This window comes from Phaethon aethereus, assembly GCF_964289735.1.
Source record: "Phaethon aethereus genome assembly, chromosome: 1".
Taxonomy (NCBI): Eukaryota; Metazoa; Chordata; class Aves; order Phaethontiformes; family Phaethontidae; genus Phaethon; species Phaethon aethereus.
In genome coordinates, this window is record NC_138575.1 from 34,861,391 (window position 1) to 34,886,170 (window position 24,780).

At 38.9% G+C, this 24,780-nt stretch overlaps 1 protein-coding gene across 2 annotated transcripts in view; it reads right to left on the reverse strand.

Moving 5' to 3' along the window:
* Positions 1-24,780, reverse strand: part of NELL2 (neural EGFL like 2) — a 160,870-nt gene that overhangs the window by 65,690 nt on the left and 70,400 nt on the right. For both annotated transcript variants that reach the window (XM_082011705.1, XM_082011706.1), the window contains 2 exons: positions 21,958-22,086; positions 6,801-6,926 (listed from right to left, as the gene is read on the reverse strand). In XM_082011705.1, the coding sequence (XP_081867831.1) occupies positions 6,801-6,926; positions 21,958-22,086 (255 nt within the window). The remainder of the gene's footprint in view (positions 1-6,800; positions 6,927-21,957; positions 22,087-24,780) is intronic.

Here is a 24,780-nt window from a genome sequence, read left to right on the forward strand (position 1 = left end):
TACACTGAGTTAAAGCCCAGTGAGTCCAATACATTTTTCATTGCTTTGAGTAGGCCTTCCATACGGTCAAGTCAAAAAGCCCAAAGACCAAAGCCATGCATCTATTCCACCCAGTCTTTCTATTTCTAAAGTACTTCAACCCTTCCATCTGTTTAGACCTTGCAACCATGCCTCACTGAAGAACAATAAACCTTGTAAATGTTCTCACCACAGTCATGGTATGTTATATAAAAATTCTTCACAATTTTCTTCAGAAGTCAGAAAATAAACCCAGGAACACCAAATGTGATGGTACCAGGCTGTAACGCATTATAACAGCCTCACAGACTTAGAATCTCCACCTGTTTTGCCAACTCCTTTGGCTTCTAAGCCATTTCTTTCTAAAAGCAAGCAGTAGCAAAAAAACAGCATGACTTGGCTTATGTGAAAACGAAAAATAAAGACAAAATCATCTGGAACAGATTTAGCAAAATGATTATGAAAAAAAGTTATCAGGTCTGCATGCATTTAAAATGTTGGTGTGAGTGCCTAGCTCTGCATGTGGGAGCAGTCCCACACAGCTCAGCACTGCTACGGGGATGGACATGGCTGCTCACGCGGTCGGGCCAGGCTTGGAAGAAGTAGGCCACAATTTGCAACATGCCTGATAGGGTTTTAATAATTAATCAGTTAAGGCTTCACATGTATTTCCTGCTAAAATACAGCGTCATTGTAAAACCTGACTGGTGTCAGGGGATAAAGTTGTAGATCACCCACTTCTCTCTCTCTTTTTTTTTTAAAAAAAGAGAAACATGTAAAAGTAATTTACCAGACCCCATAGACCATGGCATGTACAAACAGTAATTCAAAGAGTCTGGTTTAGATACTAACACAGCCCGTACTTCATATATCTCCCTTACACTTGGTCATTTACCACCTTACCCAGACCACACGTAAAGGGACCGTCAACTGAAAATACCATCTTTGGCACTCATGGAGAGCCCCGATGCTTCTCTCTTTGGTACCACTAAGTGCAAAAAATGAAACTGGCCCCAAGAAGGACTTCTCTGGGATGGTAACATGAGCTGCATTACATTCCCCACATCATCTCAGGGACTCCCACCCACAGGAGCTGCTACGCACACCACCAGCACTTCCATCAGAGTCACTTCCCCATTTTACCCTATCTGGAAAGCAAAGAAAACAACAAAAAAAAGACACGAAGTGGCCCATGAGATTGCACAGAACCAGAGCCTTAAACATCATCTGGGGCTCAGAAAACCCATGGCTTCTCCAGGCCATGGCATGCATCTTCCTCTGCCTTAATACAATCCAGGGAGGATGCACTAAATTTCACAAGGTTTTCTTTCTTCTGTTCCATTTTTGATGAGTGAGTTAGATAGGTGAATGGTTCCAAGGCAGGAACCGAAATGTTCAGACTAAATGTGATTAACCATTCACTATGGCTAGTCAGAACTCTTCACTGTTAGAACCAAGTGTGAAAAAGAGAGAGCTCTCATCTCTCATTTCGTAACTTCTCCTTTTTCCATTAAAAAAGAAAGATATGGTGCAGGAATGTATTGCACTGTTCAGAGCACTGCTACCAGCTGCGGATCACAGAGCAGCCTGAAAGACTGGAGGTGACACTGGCTGTATTCTTGTTACGAGATGGACAACTTTTTTTTTTTCCAGACAAGAAAACAGACCATACATTTTTGTAATCCCAGACAGAGTAAGGATGGAAGTGTTACTATTCCAGAAAAATATTAAGGTGTTCAGATTTAGTTGTCTTAGCAGTGATGGTGTACCATACTGCTACACACATAAAACTACCCCAGCAGAGACCCATGCCATGTTGTGCCTTCCTTCCCCCAGTGCAACACCATAACCTTTCAGGTTTGTGAAGCAAAGTGGAAGGGGAATGAAATGATACCAATGTAGGGAAAGCATGGTAGCCCATGGCGTATTTTTTTATGCCTTTAATTTGCAGTTTGTGCACCCATTTGGCATGTGCGTACAGCTTAGGACTCATCTCCCCTTCTCATAGCTATGATTGATTTCTGAACATAAAATCAGTCACGAACAACAGATTTCTGTGTAAATATGGTTGTGACTAACTCAATCTAACCCTGCGAATCTTGCTTCCAAGATGAATACAAATAACAAAATCTAAAATTGATGTCTTCATTACATCCTTTGTTGTGAAAATCAAAATGTAATTCAGATCTATTGTAAAACTTGCAATAAACATGCCAGGAAGAAAGAGACTGGAGCTGTTTTGGAAGTAGCTGTATGCTGCCTAAATCAGTCTTTTGTGCCCAGGACTCTGACAGAGATAGATAGCACAGATTTCTTTTCAAATGTCTCATACAGGAGCAAACCCCTTCAATGTCACTGATTTTATGTCTCTTTTCTATTTTGATCAATGACTGCTAAATTATATATGTGTGCATAGAATGGAACAATAAGGCATTTTACGTTAGCCTGCCGGCAAGCTGCATCGACATCACTTACATCATAACCTGCCTCATCAAGTTTCAGGTATAATTTTTCAACATCTCCTTCCTGTGCTTTAGCTACTCTGTGCAAACAATGACGTATTAATGCCAAGCTACAGAAAGTTTTCTTTCTGCTTTGTAACATTCCCAAGGATGTGCTACCAGAGATTCTGGTCCAGCTTACAGTAAGTCAGCTATTTTATGCACAGCTATGGTTCCACAACTGGATTTGATTACATAGCATTACAAGGAACAGTGTGACCTGAAATATATTTTTTAAATTTGACATGTAGTGACACACAAGGCCAGCTGTCACTTGTTTGCCCTATTCTTGCTATTTCTGAACTGGATTAAAAATCTGCCACCTCTTCAGTTTCATTGATATTTCAGCTGGCAAGTTAAACCCAATGAGGCAAATAAAGACTTGCCAAAAACTTTAAATTCTGCAGAAGACAAAAGAGGCTTGACTGACTAAATTTAGTTGCAAACATTGGCAAAAAAACAAAGTGCATCTGACTCTCTGTATACAAGTACTGAGAGATTTGAACAGAACTGTATATTATACAACCACACCAACGTAAGTCCTGGAGCCTGGGCCTTTGGTAGTTTTTGTAGTACACTTGCAGTAGCAAGGTGCTCCTAAGATACTCGGGATTGCCTTTGCACACAGGAGATGTCTGTGTGAAGCTTCTGCAGCATGGTTCTCATGGGTAGTTGGCAACAGGCCTCCTATAATACCCTTCTGCAGTAGCTGAGAACTGATGCTATCAAAGCTGATGCTTCCAGATATCCCGAGGAAAACAGAAAGGAGCAACGCAGAAGTTATGCCCTACAATACCCAATTTCTGCATGAATTACATAAAACAGAGACTATCCACTGGTATGAATGTAAACAGATTTTGCATATCAGTGTTTTAATTGGTTTTAAAATACCAGTTCTTTTACAGACATCTTTCCCACTTTTCATTTTTGCCAGATGTAAATACCAGGTTTTTGTATGGACTATGGAATACATCAACTACTCAGTACAGCTTCTACAATAAATATGATTATTAGAACAAGAAAGAAATATGGAAAACACAGAAAATTCTGTTAAGGACAATGCACAGCCTTGCTTTCACAGATATGCCAAGTTAAAGAGGGTACTCTTCACTAAACATTTCAAAAATATGTCCTTAATTTGCACAGCTCGTTCTCTTTGGTCTACCATAATTGCTTTTCTCCTTACTGTTCTGCTTTTCTGCCAGGTAAAAAGGCTTGGTTTATGCCCTTACCTTCAAGAACTAGCACCATCATGACAAGAAAACTGAGCTTAACCAAAATGCTACCCTGCTGCAGTGAATGGGCCATGAGCTCCTGATGCACAGTGAGGTGTGCCGGTCACAGGCAGGTTGGCATCTCGATTCTCAAAGTGCAAAAACTTCTACTTGCTGTTTCCCATAATCATAAAAGGAAGATTAAATCGATGGACTTGAATAAGCAACTCTGGCTGAGGGAGACACAGGTTGAGATCCCTAACACACTTTACTGCCTTGATTCTCTAAGCAAAGCGTATTTGGAAAACAATTTTCCTTCTCAAGTCCTAGATATCATTTGTTTATCTGGATGCCATTAAGACTCCACTTAAAAACAAACAAACAAACAAAAAACAATAAGGGGAAGTATAATGAGGTTTTCTGTAAACTACTTGCTTTAAAATACCACAGTATGCTGTAAGAGAAAACCATGCTTGTGAAAAGTCAGCTATACCCAAGCATAACAGCCTAGACTGTTATGATGCTACCGTTAGCATCACAAACTCCTTCCCACTATTATTTTGCACTGATTTATTAACATACACATCTTTCAGCAATGTCCTGTAAACACGGTCCATGTTTCTGCTACACTGAGCTTTTGCTGGTTCTTAGAACAGAGCAAGTTTCTTCGAGAGAGACAGTGTTAAGCAATCTAGTAGTTTAAAACTTCCACAGCCTCCGTGTTAAAGCCACAGCAACACACCCTCCCTACTTGTGTTCACTTTACATCTTAGATTTGTATCTGGGCAAATTGGCACACATGAAAGTGTCTGAAATCAGGAGCTTTAATAGATGGCAAAACCAGCAAAGAGCAAAGAATATGCTGAGGGGTGAAAAACCTAGAGCAGCCTCATGTAGGAACAGATACGCTTGCCACCTGCTTTAATACACTGGTATAATGTAGGTGTTCTCCGTGTCACTCATAGAGAGTAAGACAAGCACAAAATGAAATTTACTGATGAAAGCACATAACTTTAAATGTATCCTGTGTTTCCCTCCATTTTTAAAACATAATTAACCTTTCATTCACTAGTTGTTTGGTGGAATGTCACACAAGTCTTATAACTCTACATACGCACTAACTGACCAGTGCCTCCACAGAGGGTGCTCACACTAATTGTGGAACCAGAAAAAAATACAGATCTTTTGTGATATATACACTTAATTACATCAGGTTCCATTCATGGAAATTCTACCACCCAACAGGCATTGCATCCTCATTGTTGCCTCTCAGTATCCAAAATCCACTATAATTTAACTCCAGAAAAACTCCAGGTCCCAAATGACAGCAAGTGGCACTGTTCAGACATACAGAAAGTCACTGCGCGACTTACAGTTCATCTGGTGTAGCGAGTCTTAAGGTTTGAAATCTTATAAAACTATTTATAAAACTCAGTTTGGAATGTGAGATCCGTAACAAATTTCCAGCAAGTTTTACACCAGTTTGACTGTCCAGAGCTCTTGAACTATACTGAATTTCACAACAGTATATTTCAGCAAATAGGAGAAATGCAGTGTGCTGAGTACAAAGAAATACCTTTATTATATTTATAGGCACCAAATGCCCCTGTGAAGTTGTTTGCGATGGTTTACTATTTGCAGAGTTCAATCAGAACAGCAAGTTAAGGGAAGCAAAGCTGGAAATGTATCATGGTGATTTAAACAAAGTCCTAAAATAATCCCAACATTCACACTCAGCAGGTAGTGAAACAATTGTTTTACTCAGCCAAGAGTGTGGAAAACATGAAAGAATGATCAAAACCATAGTGGTTGCTTCAGAAAGGACCTTCTGCAAGCAGCCTATAACTTGGTCCTTCAAGATCTGGGCTTATTGAAGTAAATTAATGCCTACCAGTGTATGTGAGAGGAATGTCAAGCACAGGCAAGACAGTATGCACAAAAATCATGTGTGTGGTTTCAGATCCACATCCCTGAGTGCTGTGAATGCTTGGGCAAGCAAATTATGCTAGTTTATACAGAAACTGTTTCTGTACCAAGACATAACATTGATGCCCAAAAATGCCAAAACATAATGGACAGAGTTAAATAAAATTAGAAATTAATTTCACAGTGCTATCTTCATGTTCTGAATACACTCATCCATTTATAGCCAGTGCTACTGTGGGGTAGTATGAACTCCAAGAACATTTTACTGAACAAATATATCCTTTTATATGAAGAGTTAATGTATTCCCCTGTGCACGCAAAATAGTGATACTATTTTGTTCACACACACTTTTCTTCACTGAGAGAATGTGCCACATCTATGAATCGTATTTGCTTTATTTGTCTACTAGGAAAAAACACATTCCTCCCAGGAACACTTACAGCCATCCTGGATCTGATACGGAAGGCTGTTTAAATGTTCAGTGTTCATTCCATAGCCATAAAATACCTTGCAATAAGAGAAGACTAGAAGACAGAAAGTCAGTATGAACCCAACACCTCTTCTAGAGCATCCACTGGCAGTAGAGCAAAAACGGAAGAACAGAGATAAGAACAAATGTTGTCCAGTGGTTCAAGGCAGGCAGAGCTCCTGCCTTCTGAACTCAGGATTCCTCTGAGGAACCTCACCAATACAAGAGAATTCAAGATGAAGAAACAGCCACTTCTAATATGCAGCAAATTTAAATCCACCAAAAGTTTGCAGAAGAGTCATTATACTCCAAGTGAAGTTGTACGGGTATGTCACATGGAAACCAAGTAACCCATGGCACTGTTTTTGCTCTCTTATTTTTCCCTTCAGCATCCTCCCTTCACCTTTTTGATCGGCACCTGAAACCATGCAGACCTATGAGACAACCCAGACTGCCTTACAGTTTCAGGCAAACGATACAACACACACCTAACCTGTAAAATGCATTAGTTTTTCTGCACTGTATCTTTGCAATTATTTCGGTGTTTATTCTGTTTAACATTTCAAGTAGACATCCCGTGACTCTAACAAAGATTAACTTTAGAAGAATTATATCAGTGCTCCTAAATACGATCATCCAGTTATTTCCTTTCACAAATATACAGCTCTTACCTGTACATGAATAATCATCAATGCGTATATATCCTGTTTTGCAGATGCACATAAAGGATCCTGGTGTATTTACACACATGGTATTCTCACGACAGTAGTGCCGTCCTTCAGCACACTCATCAATATCTGTGAATAAAGAGGGACACAAGTCAAATTTGATGGTGTTCTTTGCAATCTCTTGATAACCTACTATTCACTTCCATCAGTAGTGAGTTAGACAAAAAAGTTACTTGAATAGCAATGCATTTTGGAAAGTTTTTTGGCTTTCTCCTTTAAAAAAAACTGCTTGAAGTATTCAAACAAGAGAAGCAGCATGAGCTTTCTGTGAACAGCTGTTAGTGGAGTTACAAAGAAGATTACATTGGCTTACATCTTTCCTTTTGAAGTGCCTATGAAGTTATTCCTAAGACTTAAATAAGAACAAAAAAAATAACCGGCGTCCCAAACAGCAGACCAACTGCCTCAGCACTGCAATGTCATCCATCACAGTACCTGTAGAGTCACTGCAGTCATCAGTATACAAACACACTACTATATGCTAACTATATGCCTTTGATCTAATAGGTATTGTAATTTGGGAAGAAACTGTAAGGCACATGGTAGGATCTGAAACTTATCATAAGTTTCTCTTAGAATTATAAACTAGCCAACTGGTAATTTTAATATATAAAAACATATATATATATCTATATGCATCTACATACATATGTATCTAGATACATATACGCACATTATATCTGAAAGGAACCTGAAAGAATCTGATTTATATAAAGTCTTGCTCTGACAGAAAAAATTGCAACTTGATAAAATACTTGTTGAGGTGCAATACATGATGCAGTATAAAGTCCTAGAGCAAACTCCAGACATAAATCACTGTAGGCATGTGTCGTGGTTTAGCCCCAGCCAGCAACTAAGCCCCACGCAGCCGCTCGCTCACTCCCCCACGGTGGGACAGGGGAGAGAATCAGAAGAGTAAAAGTGAGGAAATTCACGGTTTGAGATAAAGACAGTTTAATAGGTAAAGCAAAAGCCGCGCACGCAAGCAGAGCAAAACAAGGAATCCATTCACCACTCCCCATGGGCAGGCAGGTGTTCAGCCATCTCCAGGGAAGCAGGGCTGCATCACGCGTAATGGTTTCTTGGGAAGACAGACGCCATCACTCCTAACATCCCTCCACCCCCTCCTTCTTCTTCGTCCCAGCTTTATATATGGAGCATGACGTCATATGATAGGGAATATCTCTTTGGCCAGCCTGGGTCAGCTGTCCTGGCTGTGTCCCCTCCCAGCTGCCCGTGCACCCCCAGCCTGCTCGCTGCAGGCCAGCACGAGTAGCTGGACTGTCCTTGACTGCTTAGCAACAACTCAAAACAGCAGCACCTTATCAACATTTTCTCATTCCAAACCCACAACACAGCCTCACACTAGCTTCTGTGAAGAAAATTAACCCTACTCTGGCTGAAACCAGGACAGCATGGACTTCAAAACATGATTAGTTTTTGGTACTCCCTTGGGCTGCAAAGTAGACATATTTCTTGTAGCAGGTTTTACTTCAATGGTAAGACAGAGAAAGCACCACAAATAACAAAAAAACTTCTGCACACTATTCTTATGCTACCAAGAAGAAAAGCTATATTAATTTGGAAGTGCTTAGTAGCACGCTCTTCCTGTAATACTAATGATAAAGACAGCATTACTGAGATGCTCTGTACATCTAGTTATATTGTCATGTAATGTGCCACTGAAATTTGCTACAAAAGTATGTTAGAAATCAAAAGGGTGGATTGTTGGCTTGGTTTTTTTTCCTGCTCATCAGTTTTGATTTCCTCCCTGTTTTCAATGGTGTTTACAGCTCTCAGAGTTGAAAATAAAATCTCTGGATGGAAAACAGTGTTGTGGTTCAGAGTCTGATGATAGCTCAAAATAATAGACTGGATATATAAACTCATATCAGGGTTGACTTCTTAATGCCGTGATGCTAAATGTCAACAGTGTTAACTCCTGTACTCTACTCCTGCTTAAGCCATATGCTTATCTCCCAATTGTTCCTCTCTTCCCAGTGTCTTTAAATCAATAGCTACTTACCAACAGCACTCTTCGCCTGCTTTTTTTCCCCCTTTACATTCTCAGAAGAAAATTTGCCCTCCAGGACAAAACAATGCAACACACTGAATATTAGTGAACTTAGTAATTTCCCAATTTCATACAGTTTTGAAAAAAAAAAAAAAAAATCTATTTTCCCCAGTTTCTCTGCCCAGTGCAACTGTTCTGTTGGATTCTGCTGGAGAAGCTGGGGGCAGTTGACTACAAACCATGAAGGTGTCCACTGCGAATGCTCAGGGTGGTGAGCCCAGCCTGGTTTGCACAAATCCAGTTCCTAAGAGTTTCACAGCCAATATACTTCAGCTCATTTCCTTCCCTTCCTTTCTCTGTAAGCTCTACAGGCATGGAAGAATCATAGCTGTATTAGGGTGTTGGTTCGGAACAGCTAATTTTGTAATTTTCATGTACATACATACATAAATGTGTATTTACACTGAGCACAGTGAGCATACTAAGGCTCAAAACACACTTTGTGAAAGTCATCTAACAAAGAAAAAAAAAAAAAAGTGAAGCTACCACAAGACTACCACAGAGGCAGCTGGTTTTGCCTGGAAAGTGGAAAATGGCACAGATCTGCTGACATACAGATGCTCTGCAGAAACATAAATGTGCAGTTGACAAAACCAGCCAGCAGTTACAATATATGCCTCAGCTACTACCACAAACGATTCAACTTGTATCTTTCATAATTCTAGTTCACAACTCCATATTAAATTAATGATGTTGATTTGTATTTAAGCAACAACATCAGTCTTCGAGTAATCAGAGGCCTTATGTTCTTGACATCAACAGACTGACTAGGAGCCGGCTTTGGCACCCTCAGAAAATTCTACTTAAAGATCCAAAGCCTCAAAAGCATCAAATAGAACTTTCTGAAAACTAGATTAATGATTGCTTTGGCAGGTAAATAGCCACAGGAGACCCAAAACACTAATGGTTTTCATTTTGAAGTGGAAAACTTAAAGCCAGAGCCACTCTGATTCAAACCTCCAAATTTAGAAGTGTTCTAAATAAAAGCTTTCATTTTGCCAACATACCACATACTGAGGTTTTGCAAAATATTTTATTTATAACTGCCTTTATTTCAAAACCTTGCTTGTTCAATTGTTACAAAAAAAAACCAAACACCAAAACCACAACTGATCATGTTAACTTTGGTTTGAAGTGCTTCATTTGAACAAGTATGATTTTTTATTTCAAACTGATTTGCAAAGATATTGTCTGCATTTTTTAAATGCTGCCTGTAAAACAAAACTCTTTCCCATCCAGCTCTCTAGAAAACCTATACAGAATACAAAAGAAATAAAGTTGTTATTATTGCTGCTAACCCACTGTTATATTACATTGGCACCTAAAGACCCTAATCAAGTGTCAAAACTCCATTGCTCTACACCATGGATGCACAGCTGATAAGAAGTTGCTTTTACAGTTTGCAACTTTAGCGCTAAATTACATCGCCACTGGACACAAAAGACAATTAATACAAAAAAGGGTAAAGTAACAGTCAAATGACAACTCATGACACAGACATCGACAACACTAAACTCATGCAATTCTATTCCCCCTTTTAGCACTCCATACGCAAGCTTCGTATACATTAGGTTAAGGTATTACAGATCAAGGAAGACTGAACTGGGGCAGGAAAATACCCCAACATCTCTTCTCTTTAAAAGCTACCAAAATAGAGCCTTTTCATCCTGCTTACTGGCTGAAACACTGGCGTAGCCTTTTATTCACCTTTAGGTACAAATGCACTAAGTACAACAGAAAACCTGATGCATTTCAATATCTAAGAAAGCCTACAACATTTATCTTAATTTTCCCCTGCCAAAAAGCCTAGTTAGCATATTAATGCACATTAATGTCCTACTGTTTAGCCAGTAAGATGCTGAAGTCAGTTCAATAGGATGAATGCACCACTCCAATGGCTCTACACATTGAACAATAAAGACTTGTGTGCTTGAAGTCTGTGATGTGATACTGAGCCACCAGCTGTGATGTACTGACAACAATGTAGTCATGGAGATCATCAACCTGCTCTATTCCCACTGGAACAGATAAAAGAGGCATCTCTGGGAAAATTGGTTAGTGCAAAAGTGTTTGGAATCTGCACTTCAATGATTTATTTATACTTGCAAAAACATCAAAACAAAAAAAAAATGCCTTTATCCCTCCAAGCACTCAAACAAAATTTATGCAAAATCTATAACCCAGGAAAAGTTTCCCTGTATCCCTTCCTCCTGCACCCTACCGAGTTTGCTTCCCCAGAGTGAAATTCCCAGCTATGTTTTACAATCCCATTAATAAGAAGAGAACTTGACCTGCAATCTATAAACTGTTGTTGACCAAAGCCTCACACTAACAAACAAAGCCCCTCCTTAGGCCTCACTATCCATCATTGCCTTTATCCACCACAAAAGCCTGCCAGAACAAATGAGCCTGGTACTAAACCAGTAAATTTGGGCTGTAAAGAGAAGAGGCTATTTCCAGAACTGAGGATCCTTTATGGATAGTGTCCTGCCTCCAGTCATTTCCTTTACAACTCAATGATATCTAGCATCAGCGATCTCCCTCATCGCACTTATGAAGGTATATGGTGGGCCGGGAGATGCTCGTGCAAGATTTTTGCAAAAAATAATATTAAGTACCTAGGAAAAGAGTGAAAAGGAGCATAAAAAGCTTTATTTAAAAAATTTTATAAGTACATCAAAAATTACCCTGAACACAAGAGCAGAGTAGATTAGACCTACAATTTAGAAACAAAACAAACAAAACCCACATTTTTTGTGTTAATGAAAGGTTCTGTCTTCACAGCCCATTAATATGAACCCCACATTTACCTGCTGAAGCATTTACCTAATGCTTTTCTACCTCTCCCACACACTTCATAAGCAAACCTCCATCCTGGTGTGAGAGCTCCACTGCTAAGAGCAAGGGCATCATTTACCCACCATTCCTGCAAATCTTGGGCCTCTCTGCTGAGAATCCCAAGGATGGATGCCAGTAACAATGGTCACCATAAAGGATGCTCAGGCCCTTCTTTTTATCTCTACTGACCTGACTCATACAGCAATAGACAAGCTGGGAGAGGTTGAGACTTTCTCATATAGTCCCTGACCTAGAAAAAGGGCATCACAAGGTCAGCAGGTGTTACTCACCAATTAAGGGACTACGAACGAGGAGAACGAACAGTCACTGATCACAGCAACCAATACCATTGAAAAAAAGTAAATGTGAATTTAAAATCAACACAACCTTTCCTGCATCCTGGACAGAGTCACAAAGGAAAAAAGGTTCTGACTTTTTTTTTCCTCTTTGTCTTCCCTCCACTGACAATAGCCCTTCTTTTCTCGCCTTCTACCTGTGACATAAAGCTTCTCTGTTGTTTTCCTCCCCCAATCACTTTCTACCTGAGTAAGTTTGGTCCTATCTCTAGATCTTGCTCACTTTGTCTCTCCTCCTGTCTTCAACCCATCTGCTCATCAGCTCCTCCTCCTTAAATGACCATAACTTCCATAACTTTGAAGCAAGCTCCCACCAGCTTACCCATCTTTGAAAGTACTGGTTCTTTTCTTTTCACCATCAAACACACTAACTCATCCTCAAACTCTTCCTTCCCAATTGCTGAAGTGTTTAGTACATTAAAATTTCTCAGTCCATTGCTCCAATAACAATGCTCTTAGTAGAGTCTCTCCCACTTTCCCCACCATACTTTCAAGCTCCTATTCTCTCCAGGCTCACTTTACTTACAGCTACAAACCAGTGTCAGTATCTCGCATGCTTTGGTTTCCGCAACACTATCATCCAGTGTGCTGCTTCTTGAGTATACCCTTTCTCACTCGCTGTCTAAGAAGACAAAGTACCTCACGGCTCCGGCACAGCCCTTGCTCCTCCTCTTCCCACTATTTCTAGGCTCTCCACCACCAGGCAAGCCTACTGTTACTCCAGTCAGTCACAAACCAATTTGCTTTGCTCTATCAAATCCAGTGCAGCAGTTTTTCCAACTGACATATTTCGCAAAGAATGTTAACATCAACTTCAATCAAAATTGTGCATTTTCTCACAATCTCCCACGTTATTTATTCCAGCTGACTGCACCACCATAGTTGTCATCACTTGTAGCCTCTATAGATAATCTTTGACTTTTTCTTCTCCCTCTATACAAGGAGAAGATAGATAGATAGATATATCTATATATATATATGTATATCTGTGCCTTTGATGTTACCTACATCCAGTAAAAGCTCCAACAGAAAAATTACCAAGTGGTCATGTGTATACGATGTACCTCTGGAACTGCTTTTTTCATTGTTGGGTTTTTTATTATTTTTACTTTTGCCTACTTTCTGCAGTCGTGTCTTTCTTCTCCCCCTAAAAAAGAAAAGCATTAAAACCTAAGGAATCACAATATAACTAACCTCATGAACCAACTACAAGAACATATCCCATGTATTGAATTAAACATACAAAAGTAATCTCAAGCATACACAAAGACCAAGGAGAAAAAATAAAATAACCTTCCACCATCCCCACAATGCTGCTCCCAGCAGAGCACTTGGGCCACTAACAACTCACTGTAGCAATGCATAGCAAGGGTAAGAGGAAATGGGCAGCTACTTGTGTCTATTGATTTTTATTGAATTATTAATGGACCTTAAGAGAAACTGGGTGAGTTGGATTATGTGTTAGCACTGTTGTAATTGAACTAATAAGAGGTTGTTATATCTTGACTAGACTGCTAACGCATCAATTTGACTAAAAATAAATTCTATTTCTTGGATCTTCACACAAGGTGTGTTCTTTCCTCGTGCAAAACTAAACTGCATAGATAACACATACACACATTGTACACATCTTGGTGCTTTTCCCTTCACATTATTTTAAATCTCTGATCTTTGCTTAAGTTCATGATTTCTCTGTCCATCTTCTGCAGCCTGAGAGGGGGCTATTAGGACAGAAAATATTCTTAAAATAAAAGCAAAGTCACTCAATGTCTACATTCCTTGACAGAAGCTCTATATAGCTTTCAAAGGACACAATACAACACTACAGCATTTCAGAAATATCATTTTTAGCAGTACAAAGAGTTGTCTTTATTTCAAATTGCCCCAGTTTTTGGAAAGAAAGACAGACTGTTGAGATAAAACTGTCCTTGTTAAACATGCAGTAGGAGATACTGTTCAACAGCTACCCATGCAAGCGAGACTCTTGGAAGAAAACGAAATCTTCATCTCAGTCTCATGAAAACATCACTGGACTCCACATACATTAGGTAGTTTCAAAAATATGCATCACAGAGGAAATTTTTTAAAACAAATATTGTCTGCCATCATGTAGTGTTTTACTTGGCAAACTGCATCTTCTTACTATTTAATATCTTATAATTAATTCATATGGTAGTGTATACATGATAAAACAAGTAATTATATATAGCTATCTGTCAGACATGAAAGCATCCCATGGGGTCTTTCCTTAGGCACCAAATAACTAGTCTGAGGTAGCTGCATACTGAGAATAAAAAGGATGTTGTATATGATTAATTAGTGAATTCCAAAAAATCAGAACAACCTACTGAGACTTCAGTTCATGATCCATCCCCCTTCAGCACTGCACTCAGTTAGAAACAGGTCTTTAAATTTGAATTGCAAAATAATCTTTTTCTTTTTTTTTAAGTATGACAGCTTCTTATAATTTTGAACTGTGAATGTAAAGAATTTAGAAATCCTTGCCACTGTCAGTATTTTTGTTTTCCCCTATTTTAAAAGGTGAATAAGGAGCATTAAGGTTTTTATACAAAAACTACAGATATATATCGATTCTTCTCAGGAAGAGACAGCACAGATTGCACTGCCCATGTGTATTTTAAAACTCCCCATCAGAAGACAGATGCACGCATAAAGAGGATAGTGCCTGTAAGCTGCGGTAAGGCCCCTTTGGGTGGTTTAGGCTGTATTTGGGGGTTGGATGGGGTCTAAAGCATGCAGCACATTCCTGCAAGCCATCCAGTAGATTACTACCTGTTCAACAGAAACAAGCAGCGATACCACAGCTCAGCTGTCTCTCAAAAAATGCCACACTAGTTAGAGATGCAATAGATACAATCACTGTGCCTGCTATTGCTCTGCACTCTTCATAAAAGAGTATTTGTTTTAAATTCAGCTTGGTTTAATGCCAGGCATTTCTGTGTCGTTACAGCTCTTGGGGATCCAGCCTCTACGTATCATTAAGACGTGTCACACGTTTAGACTGGGATTTTAAAAGCTAGGAAACCAGCTGGCTGCAGGAACTTTTCACCACAGTGACAGCATCTAATTCTTTCAGTAGTCACCTCCCAGCTACTAGTGAAAACTGGGGAGAAAGGAAAACAAGAACAAAATTAAGGCTTTAGTTTCTTTTCTCTTTTGCTTTGAGGTTGCAGATTTAAGCAATTTGTATGTAAACTTTCACCTTAATTTCTCATTTAAAAACAAAATGCAATATATGATTTTATTGCTGGTGGAAAAAGGCTGCTCTCACTACAGTAAAGCATCTCCTTACCAGGCGCTGGTAGCAGAGAGGAATTTAAAAGAGTTTCCAACAGGCTCCCTTTATATGATTAGTTTCAGGTTGAGGTTTTTTTTTATCGTAGTAACATCACTGTCAGTCCTGGCTGTGGGTGGATGATAGAATCTGCCTGAACATACTTCCTGTAGAAGTAATTAAAATCAAATAACACTGGATCACATCCTGCAATTTGTACATGTACAAACCATCCCACTGCTACAGCGGTGGGACTATCTGTACCCCAGTATGCACCACACTTCATGAACTGGTGTCAGCGATACTATTTGTATACTTTAAGATAGGAATATGCATTATTATATTCCTGAATAAGAGCCATGGCAGACAAGAAGGATTTGGCCCTCTCTGACACACTGATACATTAGAACTAGACTGATAATTCTTCATATTTAGATTTCTCAGTAACATAAAGATGACACTTACTGCCTTTGCTGGAAAAAAATTAATAATTGATAATATACTAACACTGCTTAATATTAATGATTAATTTTAATATTAATAATGTTAATTACTTTTTAATAGAGATTTGGAAATAACATTCTGCCCTCCTGGAATGAAAGTTTTTCTTTCTGTTTGATTAGTTTTCCAACCCAACCCAAAATGACAAGGTAATGACTCAAACACCGCCAGTTGATGGAGGTGGAAATCTTTACTTCTTAGCTATGTGTGATACTATTGCCACATCTCACTTATAAAAAAGAATTTATGTATGAAGAAAGAAGCTTGGGTAACCTTCCCAATTTCACTAAACTGACAGTACTGCAGAGCTCCTAAGTAGGACTCTCACCCAAAAAATATGGTGCATACTGTGAAGACAGCAAAGCTAGCAAATAGCCCAGTACTGGTTATTAAAGACCTAGATGACCTAATACAATATATTTTAATACTCTGGGGTTTATATCCATTACAGAGGTCTCCATCTTACTTATGTTCTTCTCAATATTACACTTACTTAATGAAAAAATCTTTTGTTGATTACTGTACTTGGCCAATATGATGCAACACATATCCTACTGCAATTTGATTAATACTTTTTATCTTTCATAAGATTTCTTCTCACTGCAATCTGTAGAAATCAGGCTCATTCTGAAAATGTACTTTATTTTTGTAATCCAACAGTTTAAAAAACCAAGATTAACAGTAAGATTAACAACAGATTGTACTAATTAGGTAAGCGACAAAGTGTAATGTTTTTGTTGCTGGGGAAAGGGTTGAATAATGCATTAGTATTTTTACCCAAACACAGGGATAAATTAGTAAATCTTTCCAAGCAGAATGACAACATACAACTCTGAGCTAAGGAAAACCTGATGAGGTCCAACCAAGTGGCACTTCTGAAGTGCTTCAGACATCTGCTCTGAGATTCATCCTCTAAGACTGCTTACTTCCCTCCACAGACAATGACCGAAATCAAGCCATCTTATTCAAATGCAGATTTATAAACTGAAGACCTTCTCCCCTCAAGGGACAATCAGCAGTGAAGCTGATGCAATTCTCAAGTGTAGATAAAGTCGCCCAGTCTTTGGTCTCATTTCAGCTTCTTCACTTGAAACTTGGAAAAACATGGCAAAAGCAAAGAAATTAGGAAAGTTACAGAATAAAAATGGAAAACGGTTTCACAAAGATTTGTTTAATAATATTAAATATTCCCAAATTGTTAAGATAAATTAGCTAGGTTGTGTACTGTGCAACTAGTACAACTAAATTCCTGAATACCAGGAAATAAACATTATGGTCCACACACTCATAAGCTAAATTTGTGATGTGTGGGGGGTTGACCCTGGTCAGAAATTCAGCACCCACCAGCTGCTCGCTTGGTCCCCCCTCCAGTGGGATGGGGAAGAGAATCAAAAAAGAAAAAGTGAGAAAAAACTCATGGGTTGAGATAAAGACTATTTAATAAGTGAAGGGGAAAAAGGGGGGAAAAAGTGATTCAAAGGCAATCACTCTCCAGCTGTCACCAGCAGACTGATGCCCAGCCAGTCTTCAAGCAACAACCACCTTACAGTACTCAAGTCTTTACCGCTGAGTATGATGTCATATGGTCTGGGTTATCCCTTTGGTCAGTTGGGCTCAGCTGTCCCAGCCGTGTCCTCTCCTAATCTCTTGCCCACCCCTAGCCTACTCACTATGGGGGAAGTAAGAAACAAACCTTAACCACCGTAACACTGTGCAAGGACTGTTCAGCAATAGCTAAAACATCCCTGTGTTATCAACACTGTCCTAGTCACAAATCTAAAACACAGCACCAGACAGGCTGCTATGAAGAAAATTAACTCCATCCAAGCCAAAATCAGTACATGATGTAAAATGGCCTTTGCGTCAAGCAAAATCCTCTTGATAAAGAAATAAATAACTTGTTTTTCTCAGATCATGTTCAGTCTCAGTGCTTACAAAAGATTACTGCGTTCCCCTGCCTTCTTTCTTGAGCCTACTCTCTATTTAACCACCAATCCTTGGCAACACTTCTGAAGTGAAATCAGATTTTGCACAGAGATAGTCCAGCACTATTATTAAATCAGAAAATCGGTCTTCAAGAAATCTTTCCAAGTGTAGTCTTCAGAGGGTACAACACCTCCTCATACAACACCTCCTCCCCAAACACATCTTTTGGCTGACAAAAGTGCATGACATGGTGCATGAAAACAGCTTAGGTTCAATGATATGAGATGAACATCTAAAGCTGCCGCTAGCAGATTATTTGCAAACCCATCTTATTTGAAATACGAGTATATTTCAGTCCTCTAGATGCATCAGAATACCTTGATAGATGAGAGTCACAAACTTCATCAACAACTTTTTCAGCATAACTCCACAACCACAAATGTAGTAGGCATTGAACACTATTTGAAATATATTCCAGAGGGCAATCATCAGTTTGAAAGCACTGCAGGTGTTGCTTTGGGAAAAACTAATTACATTTCATCAGATCATCTGTTTTTGTAAAACGTTGATGTTAGGTAGGCTATACACCAAGGATGCTATATTCAAAAGCACCTACACCTGGGCAGCACGGCATAATCCATACCCAACCTGCCCACAAGGTACCTCAAACTGCATAATAACCTGAGGCAGAAAATACATTTCAGAGTGCTTGGAATAAGGTTTACAGCATGTAAGTGAAGAAAGCCCAACTATTTAAATACTGTATTGAACAGTCCTCCAAGGGAAAACTAAATGTGACATAAATATTAACAAATATTATTATTATAAAACAGAAAGGTATATACCATAACAGTATCTAGAGGCATCACACAGCTTTGGAAAAGCACCAGTTTTTTCTAGGACAGAAGCCAAACTCTTCCATCATTCAGGTGAAATTTATGCAGCTTTTCCAGACCCATACTGAAACCAGCTTTGAATATTTTTATTTTTGTTCTTCTACCTCAAGGAGAAGTTCTGCCAATAGAAGCATCATTACTTCTGTTTATTCTTTCAATTTTGACAGTGCTGAGGCACAAATCAGGATTGTATTTAGTGAAGTTTGGCTGTAACACAGAATCAATGACATCCAATTTTGCAGTATATCTGAAGTTTGTGAAGTGCGAACATAGAAACAGCTATCATACGCGTGGGCTCCAGCTTTTATAAAAAGCCTTCTCTGAACGGCTTTGTGTTAACTCGACATTTCTACAGTTGGCATTGCTCGTAATTAAAACCACAATAATGGCACAGTGAAGAAAGAGTATGTGCTGAGAAAGGGAGGTTGAGACCATTTCAGCCTTTCAAGATGAGGGACAGGACTCTGAAAAGACTTGGTATTACACTATTGCTGTTGTGCCCTTTGCTATTACATTGTTTAGAGTGGTTTTCCAGAAAAAAAAACCTCAATGATCAAAGAGACATTTGGGCTGGAAAAAGGGATACAATACTAAAAGCACAACTCTGAAGAAGCATGGGTATTCCAGTCCTCTGACACTGCTCTTCCACAAAAACAATCCTAAAGTTTCCATCTGTTATCTTATTTCCCCTCCTTCCAGCATATGACCTGCACGCTCAGTCAGGGACGGCCAGCCAAGGCCAGGTCTAGACCCGTGTACCAAGTGTGCACAGCTCAAGTGTGGTGCCTACACTGCAGCTACGGTACATAACGAACAGCAAAACTAGGCTGTTTTGCCTACTGAGTTAGCTTCGCCCTTGGCTAGGAGAACCTCATCTGGCAGGGACCCAATCTCATGAGCTTTGCTCATGGGGGCGCATCTTCCTAATGGGACTTACTCCTGCTATCTTCAGTGTGAGCAAGTGTTCCTGGATCAGGCCCTAAATCATACACTTTTTTAAGAGATAATTTAATGCCTCCAAACATGGTAATATGTAAAATTATTATTTTTATGTAGGTAATGTGTCCTAACCTTTTATTCAGTTATGCAAGTTTTTTGAAAGCACTTGAGCAGATTGATAATTACCACCCAGAAACAATGTCATTTGTCCATACAGAAGCAATCGGGCCAAGAAATATTCTCAAAAAATCATCATACTGAATTCAGGTACTGCACAAACTGGTAAATCCACTTATACTATGAATGCACCAGTCTCACATATGATAATCTACTGTGTCCTCATCTAAACATTTCACCACCAATGTTGATCAGAAAGCTACTTTTGTTTTTTGCTTATGACATGCCTGTCAAGTCCTGCACATAGCAACAACCCCTAATTTGAGTGATATGGAGATCACTAAGTGAGCATAGCTTGTTTTTCTGCTTTCGTTCAGCAGAGTAACAATAGAGCCACAGAAAAAAAACTTTTTAAAGCACTTGATTTTGTGAAATATGTTCATCTGATTCGTGTGATGAAGTGTAACCTTCTGTACTTTTATGGATTTCTCCTGCACCATAAAAAGGGGTATTTTACAAGAGAATCTTAAACTACTTTGCTGGTATATCAGCTCAAACCAGTTTGACCACTGACTGCATAGTATTGTTTAAAGAGAAACTTGTAAAGTGCATGCATAAAGTTTGGGGTCATCCTGGGGGCACGCTGAGGAAGATTTGAGAAGACTCTAGAAGGAGAGGAGGGCATGCACCGAAGAAGACACGCCTATTCATGAATATGTATTAGCAGACAGGATACAAACCAAGAACAGGAACTGTACCGCGTGCGTCTTGGTGGAGTGGAGACTCCCGGCGCACCCAGCGCTGTTTGCTTGCCTATATTCGCTTAATAAATTGTAAACTTAAATTGGAATCCTGTTTGGGACTAAATCATTTATCACAATTTCACCATAGTTCCATTGCTCCAGTGACCCCTTCAAATAGGAAATGACTGATGAGTTCCCAGAAATGCAGATCTGCAGTCTAAGCCTCAATAAGGTCTCCAGGGACTATGGGATAAAAAGTGGCTGATGCTGCAACATAGAACAAGCTATACAGCAGGTCTCATGTCAGATGCCTGCTGGGACGTGATGAGGGTCAAGGGATTTGTTACTGCATGATTTTTACTTATACTTTTCATAACAGGCTTCTATCAGAAGGCTTACCATAAACATTAAGCAGAGGTATGCAAAGCTGAATTAATTATATGCTCCTTTCCTGAAAACAGGCATGAATTCTCAAATCTAAATCTACAGATGAGCATCTCCACTGACATTAATGCAGCTACTAACTCAAGTAAGCTGCAGGCATTAACTTTTTCAGAGTTCAGCCAAAGGAACAGTCTTAAAAGGCTTTGATTCATCCCATTTAATTGTGCATCGCCAGAGAACAATACAGGTATTAGGTGGGACTGCACAGTACTTTAGACTCCACTCACAGATGTTTCACTTTTAGTTTAGCAGGCTAAATCTGAACCGAACTGCTTATTAGTCAAGGGCCATCCTGCTGCCAACAATTAAGCTTTATGGTAAGAATGGCCTGATAGCACACTGGTATTATGTGTTTGCAGAATCAGGGTTTTCATGAGGAAGAGCAACAGTTAGCACAAAAGCTAAGAGATTGTGCCGAGGACTATGGCTCTCGTTACTGGAGTGGGGATGGGTTTCTTTCACAGGATTACATGAATTGTAAAGACACAAATTATAGAGGCTTCTCTTTGATTAAGTATCTTGTTGCTCCCTGATACAAAAAGAGCAGCTCAAATAATAAATCATTACTCAGTATGATTAATACTAGTATCTAGTCTAGAGCATTTACTTACTTCCTGGGGAGAAACAATGGGAACAGGCAGCAGTGAAAAGAGAAACTAAATGTTATACTAATACGCTATTCAAACAGTTGACTTAGGTTGCCTGAATACCATGAAAAAAAGAAGGAAAACTTTTCTATGGAAGCATGTTTTTAATTCAAGACTTCAGCCATACTAACTTGCCACTTCAGCACTGATCAGATTTTTTTTTTAAATAACTTAATTGGAGATATAATTATTTTAGTTTGATTAATATGCTGCATATCTAATTCATTGCACTTAATAGGCTTATGCCTTTGACAACTCATGAATCAATACATTCATCCCACGGTAATTTATACAGCAGAGCTAAGCATCTGTACAACGTATTACCTTCACAGTACGCATTGTCCTCTCGAAGGGCTCGGAAGCCATCTCGGCAGCTACAGACAGCTCTGTCATCTAGGTTTCGGCAGACAGAATGCTCCATACAGTTATGTCCTTCAGTGCAAAAGTCATGGCCTGCACAGAAACAAATATGATTGAGGGTTAAAAAGAATCCAGGGATTATAAAACATCCCTGTCAAAGACAATCCTATCTTTTTTTCAGTTAGGTCAAAGAATACCTTTCTATTGTCCATGAGATATAGAAAAATAAATTGTACCAAGCATGAAACGGATGAAAGGCATAGTAAAGGCCACAAGAACAGACTGTCTCTAGGTCTTTGATTCAATTTCAGGTTATGGCATTGATCTAAGGCAGCTGGATGGGAGGCTTGCTTAAATCCCCTTACTGTCTCCTTGTCATTGTTAAGTGCTTTTACAGAACACTGCTTAATTACATATTTTTCTTTATTTTCTTTTTCTTTTTCTTTTTTTTTTTTGACATTTATAAAAGAGCTCAATAGGTTAGACACTCAGTAGCTCATTTACTAGAGGTATTACTTTTTTCCTGGGACTTTTTTTTCCCAGATGTGTTTATAAAACCCTTCTACATTTAACCAAAAGTCTTTGATTAACATTGACTTGCTTTGCTTTCCTCTTTCCCTTATCTCTTCCTTTCAAGCCCCACTGACTGAATACTCTTCCCTGATTGCATCATCCTTTCCGTTTCAGATAAATTTATTTTTAAAATCTTACCTTTTAGTCATCCTTATTTCCTATCTTCCTATTTTTCCCTTCCATTTTTTGTGAGTGTGACTGTTTTCCATTGCATTTTAATTATGAACTTTTAAGACTATCAAGTTCTTTTCCAGGTGAGAAGATTTAGATTGAGGTTTTCAACTCTGTAGTTTTTCTTAATTCCTTTTTTTTTCTCTCATGAAATCCAATGCTGCCATGTTGCTGAACACTATTAAATCATCCTTTATTATGCTGAATTCAAGCTGGTTGTAGCAACTGACGTGAAGCTTCCACAATTTCCACATCTGTCTATAAAGGGATGAAGTTTGTCTCCTTCATTGTTTTCTCAACAATTTCAATTCCTTAAAATTTCCCTCTTTAACTGAAGCATCAGAACTGGTCAAGCAGCAGTTGAAATGATAAATAAATAGTTTCTTATTATTTTTATCACTCCATCTGGCTTTTGCTTCGTGTTTTGCTAGGAAAGAGCTTCTACCCTTAATGTCACAAAGGCTACGTTAAATGAGCACTTCAAGCAAGACAATGGAAGACAGTCTGCTTGGAGGTCACGTCAGAGAGGTGTTTTGCACTTGGGCAGTTCAGGAAGAGTGTGAAGCAATACGAACCAAGCAAAACAAGACAAAAGAAACAGAGGAGCCTGTAAAGGCAGAACGTTTTAGTACTGAGACCCAGTGACAGGGTCATGACTCAAATGTCACAGAACTACCCTGAAATGAGGCGCAGATGTTTTTCTTTCTCTCTTTTTTTCCTGCTCTGGATTATCTCCCTGTAACCTAGAGATACACTTAGATAGTTACTTAAATATTATAATTCACTGTATGTACCACAGTGCTGTTATCTATCATAGGACATCAAGAAGCAAAAAGCTCTTCACTTTTGCTAGCATTAGAGGGTCTTCAACACTCTGATGACAGCAGGAGTGTGTGTGTCAAGAGCAACTTCTGGCCATGGTGACGTCTATTCTTTGCCTTTTTGATGTCTTCCTCATTGAAGTCCAAGTTAATGACAAAGCAATATTCTTATTTTTTTATTTCCTGGTCTGGACTGTTTTGTGTCAGACTTCAGCATTAAATAACTAAGAATGTACATGGTATCCAGAAAGGGTACGGGCTTTTTTACTTTTGTTTTTTTTTAAGACTCTTAACACTTATGTATCAGCTGTATTAATAAACAAAATATGTGCTGCTGAATAGTAGCATACAGCTGCTTCTTGTTTAAAGAATAAGCTCCATACCTCATGAGAGGCCAAGATAGCATAGTTCAGACAGGATTGAAAATGTTCACAAAACACTCATCTGACATATGTTAAAATTTTCTAGCTATACCAGGCACAAGAAACAGAATTCTTTTCTCTAAGTCATTGAAGATTTTATAGGAAATTATCATTAAAAAAATCCTTTTTCACTGTGATAGACTTCAGGACCTATCAACTTCTCTTAAGTTCTTTTCTTCTACTTTTTTATCTCTCCGCTTGATGTCATTAATCATATCCTTTGTGTTTGTGCTGAGTAGCACATAAACAAGCATAGCACTCTTCTTTTCACTGAAGTATACCTAAAATCAGCCCAAGAGTCCAACATCTTCTTTCATGACAGGTATCAATTTATCATTATTTAGCTATAGAAGAAACAGATGTAGCCACTTGAAGATGCAATTGCTCATAGCTTTGAAGATACTGGTATTAATCCAGATCAAAAGAATGGGCTCAAGACGCAGAGCGCTTTGTGCACATCTCCCCTTCAGTAAGGATCAGTCTGGGTGTATCACACAAAGGTACGTAGCATACAAAAATATTCCCTAGAGCTTCTGCTTCTAGAGGCAGACTGCAACCCCAAACAGGTAAACAAGTTACTCCAGTCTTCGAACAACTACATAGCACAAACAGTCCTCTGAAAGAGACATCTCAAAGCATCTCAGAAAGATGCTGGGGAACATGGACATTTCTCAAATCTCATTTTGTTTGGACACAGGAGTGGGTGAAGACTAGAAAATCACTAATTATGTGTATGATTTCTTTGACTTTTCACATACTTTTGGCTAGAATGAAAAACACAAGTGCCAGTAAATAATTTC